Raw genomic sequence first — 8105 nt, 5'->3', positions numbered from 1 at the left:
AGTTTTCAAGGTGCCCGATATCTACAAAAGCCGGCCAAAAATAGGCTGCGGTCAAGGATCCAGGTGTCGGTAAGGATGTCAACTTGCTGCCCGTTGCCAATTTTCCATCGCAGAATTGGTCGCAGCGCCGTCGCCCCGTCGTTAAGAATTTTCCAGGAAATGGAAACATTGCGGCCCGGCCAAACCCGCCAAGGATCATCCCCATACTTCGCTCTTAACAAACAGTGCAGCAGCAAGTTGGGGTGTTGGATAAAATTCAAGGCCAGCCGTGCCCGAAGTGGTCCTTGCCACACCAAAGCCGAGTGGAATCCCAAACCACCCTGCTCAATCGGCTTACAGAGTTTGGTCCAGGCCACATAGTGCAGTCAGTTCTTATTAAAATCTTTTCTCCACATGAATTGCCTCCCGATCTTTTCAATCAACTCCAAGCTACCTCTCGGGATACCCGTGAGGGTCATACAATACATCGGGATGGCAAGCAATGAGGTTCTGATCAGAGTAGCACGACCCGCCAACGAGAGATGGCGCTTACCCCATACATTGACTTTGGTCGCCGCCTTTTGGACAATCTTAGAAAAGTCCGAGTTGGTCAATCTTCTCATAACTAGAGAGAGGCAGAGGTAGTCAAGAGAAGATACCATATTAAAGCAAGTAAGCCATGCAATTTGACAGCATTTCCACAGGGGGCACTTCTTATTAAACAGGATTGCCGACGTACTATGATTGACTTTCTGCCCTGTCCAGCCGCAGTAGTCCAACAGAATTCTATGAATAAGTTTTGCATTGGCCAAGCTAGCCTCCGCAAAAATCAAAATGTCGTCCGTGTAAAGAAGATGGGACACCCTTTCCCCATTAGGAATGATTTGAACGCCTAGGTGATGTCCAAACTGATTAAAAGCCTTGGTAAATAGTTCAGAACATAAGATAAATAGGTACGGCGACAACGGGAAACCTTGCCGAAGACCACTGCAAGCATTAATCCATTGCGACCGATTCCCATTGAGAATAAAAGCAAACCTGGGTCTACAGATGCACACCATGACCCACAGAATGAAGCGAACGGAGAACCCCATCGCCTCCATTGCACGTTCGAGCGTCTCCCATGACATACAGTCATATGCTTGCTCCATATCGACCTTAAGAGATATAAGGCCAGAAAGCATCGTTGAATACTGGAATTTGCACATCATCTCCTGTGCTAATAGCCCATGGCTAGCAATAGAGTGGCCCGATACAAAGGCACCCTGCTCCTCCCCAACCAGGCCCGGCAAGATGGGCTTAAGGCGATTCATCAAAATACGGGCCACCAACTTATAGAGTGATTGGCAAATTGGACGGAACTGAGCCGGGGTCGAAGCATTCTCCACTTTGGGAATCAGGATCACGAGCGTCTCCTTCCAGCTCGGGCACATCAAGCCTTGTTGAAAGAAGCTTTGAATAGCACTGCAAATGTCATCTTTAACAATAAGCCAGTAAAATTTTAGGAAAGAGGAAGTGATACCATCCATCCCGGGGGCACGATTATTGCCATCCCGCCGTCGCAGCCGAAATCTGCGCCTCCTCAGGAAACTCCGGCCATCTGCTCGTGTTCGTAATACGTGCCCTCCACTTGTTCGAGAAGAAGCTCCATAACTAATTCTGGATCAAGCCCGGCTCATTGAGCATAGTCCCGTCAGCCTTACGGAGTTCCAAAACCCGGTTGGAACGTCTTCTGGCCGTGGCCACGGCATGGAAAAAATGTGAATTGGCATCGCCTTCCTCAATCCACCTAACATTTTCATGTTGTCCCCACCACGTCGCCATCCTACTCAAAATTGCATGGAATTCTCCCACCACACGACATAATTCCTCCTCTTGCTCTGAATTCAGCCCCTCATCCGAGCAGTCCAACTGTTGGAGAGCCGCGATACGCCTCTCCAGTGAGTTTTTCTGCTCCCCAAGGTCACGGATTCGGTGCTTGCTCCAAAAAACCAAAGCCTTTAACGTACGCCTGCATTGACGGTTTACCACGTCCGCAGGGTACCCGAAGTTCAGCTTACTCCATGCATTGGCCACAACTCTCCAAGAGGCTGGATAACTCATCCAAACATCCTCAAACCGCATCCACTGAAAGCTCGCAGCAGCACCCGTCCCACCCAAATCAAAAACCATCGGGCAATGATCCGACACCAATCTATTCAGGTGCCTAACGGTAGCAAAGGGGGCCAAACCCAGCCTCTCCGAATTCATAAGGAATCGGTCCAGCCGAACCCAAATGCGACTGTTACCATCCTTGTTATTCGACCAAGTGAATTTAGGTCCAGAGAACCCGAGATCATCGAGGTCCGCATTATTCATAAAATCCAGCATTTCCTGAGCCCCGACAGAAAATCTGAAACGTTTACCTCCCTTTTTCTCCTCCTGCGAGAGACAGCAGTTGAAATCTCCGCCAATAATGAGTGGCCCGTCCCCCGGCAAGCTGGACGTGATGGCCTCCCACAATTGTCTACGAATCAGGTGATCCTTATTGGCGTAAACCAGGGCCACCTTCCAAGTCTGCAGGTTAGGCAAAGTTGCCCTCCCCATTAAGCATTGTTCCGTGGCCGCCGCCACATCAAACTTAATGACTTCCCGTCTCCAAATAGCCAAGAGACCTCCAGACTTGCCCACAGCCGGTTGGTGAAAGAAGTCCCATCCATGCCCCACAAGGCGATCAACATCCGCATGTTCAAAGGTTTCCACCTTAGTTTCGGTCAGCCCAACAAACAAGACCTCATTATCAACAATGAGGTGTCTCAGGAAGTGGCTCGTCAACTTCTTGCGAACCCCCTGCAATTCCAGAATAAAATTGAAGGCATTAATTAACCATAGGGGAAGCGTCCCCTCCGCTTAAAGGTGAGCTGCTATCTTTTCTGCACTTCCTCGGGGCCTCTATCGGCCCCAATGCCTTCAATTCTTTATCAAAATGAGCTTTGGAAGCTCCGAGCTTGGGTCTCGCCGGCCTGGTTTCCACCGATCGAATACCCGCCGAGAACAAGAGAGGCTCCGTAAGCCTCGATTTCTTACCCCCCCGATTAGGATGGAAATTCTCCTTCATCCGTCTCACCTTTGGCTCCTTGATTTTCGCCAAATCAATCTGCCTGGGAATGTTTTCACCAAGAGGCATTTTCTCTTCCGCTTGGTTTTTCTTCACCGGTCTCCTACCCTTTCTTGGTGGAACAATGTTCCATGGGCCATACAGGCTGTCATCCTCCGTAGCAATGGGCACCTCCGGAGAGCACGAACCAAGATTCAGGGCTCGTGATGACGATTGTCTAGCATCTCCAGCGCTTGCCGCCCCCGTGAACTTACCCGTGGTGGACAAGTTGGAATTGGGGCACGGTGTGACCACCCCGACAGTCGGCGTATCTCCTATAGCCTGCTTCGAATTGCTATTGCAAGCGGATGAGCCTCCTCCCGAGGCTGGAGATTTTCCCGACGTAGCCCCAGTTTTAGCACCTCCTGGGGTAGTATTTCCGGCCCCCACCCGTGAGGGGCAGTGCTCCTTTCTATGTCCCACACGCCCACATTCGAAGAAAGAGAGCCCAAGGCCTTCATATTCCACACGTTGGTGAAACCGACCTTTCCAACCATTAATCCAAATTCCAGATTGGAGTTTCCTAGCGAGGTCCAGCTTGACACACACGCGAGCATACTCCCTCCGTCCAACATTGCCCGTTTGGGCATCGATCCACAAAGGCTCCCCAATCATGGAAGCAATGCGAATGAGAGTTTACTGATCCCAGTATTGTAGCGGTAATTGCAGTAACCGGATCCACACCGGCGAGGAAAGTCCTTCCAACGAGCTAGGGGAGAAATCCGGAGTCCACCGGTCAAGGCCAACAATATTTCCACTGAAAAACCATGGTCCCCCACATAGAACCGCATCCCTGGCTTCAGAGGAGGCAAAAGTACATGCAAAGCAATCAACGCCAATAGTTGAAAGTTGGAAGTCACCAAAACGACCCCACTGTCTCCGAACCTCCGCTTCCAACACAAAGAAAGGCAGTCGCCGACCCAATATTTTGCCCACAACGGCATTCTCAAGAAGGTTGATGCTCCGCTCCACCACATCCAATTGGAGGTCAACCATAACCCCATCAGCTGAAAATTGTCCCCTCTTCACCCTTTTGGTGACTCGAATATGTTCTGGGCGCTTCCAAACATTATTCTGCATAGTTTGTGGGCGGGCAGCAGCAGGCCCCCCAAAGATTCCACCGTTCAGCCTAATAGCGGCATTAGCACAAACACCCTGTGGGCGTGTTTCCGGAGCCGAGCCATCGCAGCCTCCAGGATTGGGGACGTTCACACCTAGCTGCAGGTTTCTACTCAGACCATCTCTGGGCATTCCCCAAGTCGAATCCATATCCACACCACCCTCAACAGGTTCCTCAGCCCGCAAACCCGGCGCCGAGTACATCGCAGCCTTCCTTGCTGCCGCAGCAGCTTCCGCACTCGCGGCGGCCGAAACACGCTCCAAGACGAGCTCAAATTCCATTGCCGCATCTTCGAAGACAGCATTGGCCGAACTTTGCATCTCCTCCGTCTGCATCATGTCCGCCAACCCAAAGCCAGCAGCAGCTTCTTCAACGGTCTTGCCCCCGCGTGTGGCAGCAATCCCTCCATCACCCGAAGGCTTGCCAGCACCCTTACCCGAATGCTTTCCCCCACCCACCTTAATCGGCGAGTTCACGTCATTCCCCTTCCTTCCGCCGCCTGAACCAACTCCAGACCGCCGTCGCTCCCGTCCACCACCTTCCACCGATCCTTCACCACCGCCCCTGCCGGAGCGGGGAGGAGACCGCATGTCCCCCCCACCATTCCCCAGACCTTCTCTCTCTAAAACACCCTAGTGAGAGAAACACTTGGCAAGAAATGAAGAACCTCAAAAGATTTTGGGTTCCTTGAAATTTGCATTAAGCATTAGAAAATAAGGAAAATATAAGAGTTACAAAAGTTAGGGCCTACGCCCTATCACTATCCTCCCTAATCATAGAAACAAAGGAGGGATGTACATTTCTATCATCACAGTCAGTCCACATAAAATTGCCAAACTTGGCCAAGTGCGCACAAAAATCAGCCGGCCTATTACTAGCCCGCGGTATGTGGTGAAACAGCACTTGCTTGAAGTCAAGCAAGAACGACAAATCCGGACCCGACGTCTGCCAGTGATCTTTGTATTTGTAATTGAACATAGATTGGAGCCATTTGATCGCCGGGAGGCAATCGCCCTCAATGATAATGCCGTCCAAATGCATCATCCAATCACGGATCGCATCCTACACCGCTAGCACCGCCATAATCTCCGCATTGGTAACATCCCAATGCTCGACTTGCTTACCAACTGCCACCACAAGCCGGCCATTAGCGTCCCGAGCCACAATGCCCAATCCCGCCATCCCCGATGGCTGCAGCTAGGCGTCCACATTGAACTTTACCCATCCCGGAGGGGGGGTGCACCAAAGCTTGTAGGAAGGTAGTCCAGTGGACTGAGAGGTACACCATTGCTCCAAAACTAGCGAAGAACAAGTTTTCGGCAGCATAGACAAAGCATTGGCCGCAATGGCCAACGACATGCAGCATGAGCGACCGTGCAGTTTATCGTTATGAGCACGCTAGACTTGATAAACCGTGTAACAGTAGAGTCTCCCATGGGTAGCATTGTCCCGAGCAGCAAGCTCAAGCATCCTCAATAATTCAGACCACGAGTTAACGGGCGGCATATGAAATCCCCATCTGGCGAGCACCGAAAGAGAAGCGGCGAGATTGGCACAATGTGCAGTCACATGCTCCAGTGTTTCCGGCTGAAGGCATCCCTAGGGGCAGCTCCGAGAGTCAGTAAGGCCACGGCGAAACAGCCACTCCATCGTAGGCAGCGCATCCCGGAACAGACGCCACCAAAAAAAACTGCTCCCGTGGGTGTAATTTAAGTCTCCGCAGCCAGGCGAACTGAAATCCAGCCATATCCTTGCCGTGATTGTACGCCATAGAAGTAATAGTGGCAGTATGGCGAGAGTGCAGAAGCTCAGGCGAGTCCGATCCATCACCCATACTGGTTTGCACATTTAACACCCGGTTGGCAAATTCCTCCCCGAGGCAATCCCGAATAAGATCCCGATTCCAATTATGGTGTTCGTCAAGGAGACAGCTAACCGTTTGACCATCTAAGGCCTCCACCTTAAAAAAGGTAGGCCACCTTGCCAAATTAAGGTTCCCGATCCAGACATCATTGAGGACATCAACATGATCCCCATTGCCAATGGTCCATCTCAAGATTGGACGGAGAGCCTCGGCACCATCCTGAAGGATCCTCCAAGTGACCGACGTGTTTCTCTCCGTCCGAGGACGCCACAGATCCCAACCGTATTTTGCTGTGATGATTCGGCACAAGAGAGAGTTGCAATTATGGACAATATCCCAAGCAAGCTGAGCTCGAAGTGGCCCCGTCCATTCCACCGAAGCATGAAACCCAGTCCGCCACTAGCCGTGGGCTGGCACAATTCCTCCCATCTGACATAATGAATACCGCGGCTAGCATTGTCTTTCTGCCACAAAAATCTTCGGGCCAAGCGTTCAATAGCCACCAGAATACTTCGCGGAAGAGTGGTGTGAGTCATAAGATACATAGGGACGGCGAGTAAGGAAGTGCGAATCAGCGTGGCACGCCGCGCCAGCGAAAGATGGCGTCTGCCCCAACTATTAACTTTACCCATCGCATTCTTCACAACCTTAGGGAAGTTGGAAGCCACCAGCTTGCGCATGGCCAGCTGGAGGCCAAGATATTCAAGTGATTGCACCCTCCGAAACTTCAGCAAATTAGCAATCCTACGTTGCTTCCACCTCGGGCAGCTCTTACTGAATAGTATCGCCGACTTAGCGGAGTATATGCGTTGTCCCGTCCAACGGCAGTAATCATCCAGGACTCCCCCAATGCGTTTGGCATAAAGGACGCTTGCCTCCGCAAAGGCCAAGATGTCGTCCGCATACAATAGATGGGAGACCACAGGAGCCTCCTTCGTCACCCGGACGCCGATGGTGCCACCCCTTTGTCGAAAAGCCTTGGTGAGTAGTTCTGAGCAAAGGATGAAAAGATAGGGCGACAGAGGGCAACCCTGCCGGAATCCACTGAAGCCATCGATCCAATCACTCCTGCGACCGTTAATTAGCAGTTGAAATTTAGGGAAAGAAATACAATGTATTACCCATTGAGTGAACCGCGTCGGGAAGCCCATGAGGTTCATCACTTGGCGAAGCGTATCCCAGGCCATACAGTCATACGCCTGCTCCATGTCCACCTTAAGCGCCATCATACCAGTCTGCTTCGTGGAGTGTTGGAAGTGGCAAATAATCTCCTGCGCAATTAATCCATGGTTGGAGATGGAGCGGCTCGGCACAAAGGCCCCTTGCTCCTCCCCAACCACCCTAGCCAGGATCGGCTTCATCCGACTAACAAGAATCCGGGCCGTGACTTTATAGAGAGTTTGGCATAAGCTAATCGGGCGGAACATGGAAGGCGAAGTAGCATTGTCCACCTTTGGAAGAAGAATGATCAAAGTCTCCTTCCAATTACCATTCATAGTATCAGTGGTGAAGAAATCCCGCACCCCTGCAATGACATCTCTATTAATGATCTCCCAATAAAACTTCAAGAAAGACGCTGAAATACCATCGCGTCCCGGCGCCCGATTGTTACCGAGACCATAAACAGCCGTCCGGATCTCAAGATCCGAGACATCAGCCACCAAGGTCTCGCGGAACTGATCAGGGATCCTATCATGCTCCTCGAAACCAGGACAATTGAGCAGACACGCATTACGATCCTTCCACTTGGCATGGAAGAAATCCAGAAAAGCTTCATGGATACGGTCAACATCATAATCTCGCTGCCCATCCGCCCGCTGGGTGCACAGGATCCGGTTCTCACGCCGATGGCTAGTCGAAGCGACATTAAAAAGTGCGAGTTTGCATCACCCTCCTCAATCCACCTCACCTTGGCGCATTGTCTCCACCAGATAGTGAGTCGAGTCAAAACATCGTTCAGCTCCCCCACCTTACGCCTCAACTCCATCTCCAAATCGGCCGAGAGT

General features: G+C 51.4%; 1 protein-coding gene across 1 annotated transcript; it reads right to left on the bottom strand.

The window, feature by feature from the left end:
- Positions 1–1632: 1632 nt before the first annotated feature.
- On the bottom strand, positions 1633–3730 carry LOC110107449. Its single transcript, XM_020837722.1, has 2 exons — positions 2927–3730; positions 1633–2808 (listed from the first exon to the last, which is right to left on the bottom strand). Exons 1-2 carry the CDS (start codon positions 3728–3730, stop codon positions 1633–1635), a joined length of 1980 nt encoding a protein of 659 aa, XP_020693381.1.
- Positions 3731–8105: the final 4375 nt, after the last annotated feature.

Source organism: Dendrobium catenatum, unplaced genomic scaffold (genome assembly GCF_001605985.2).
Source record: "Dendrobium catenatum unplaced genomic scaffold, ASM160598v2 fragScaff_scaffold_853, whole genome shotgun sequence".
Taxonomy (NCBI): domain Eukaryota; kingdom Viridiplantae; phylum Streptophyta; class Magnoliopsida; order Asparagales; family Orchidaceae; genus Dendrobium; species Dendrobium catenatum.
Note: the sequence above shows the minus strand (reverse complement) of the source record. Positions and strands in the feature narration are given on the sequence as shown.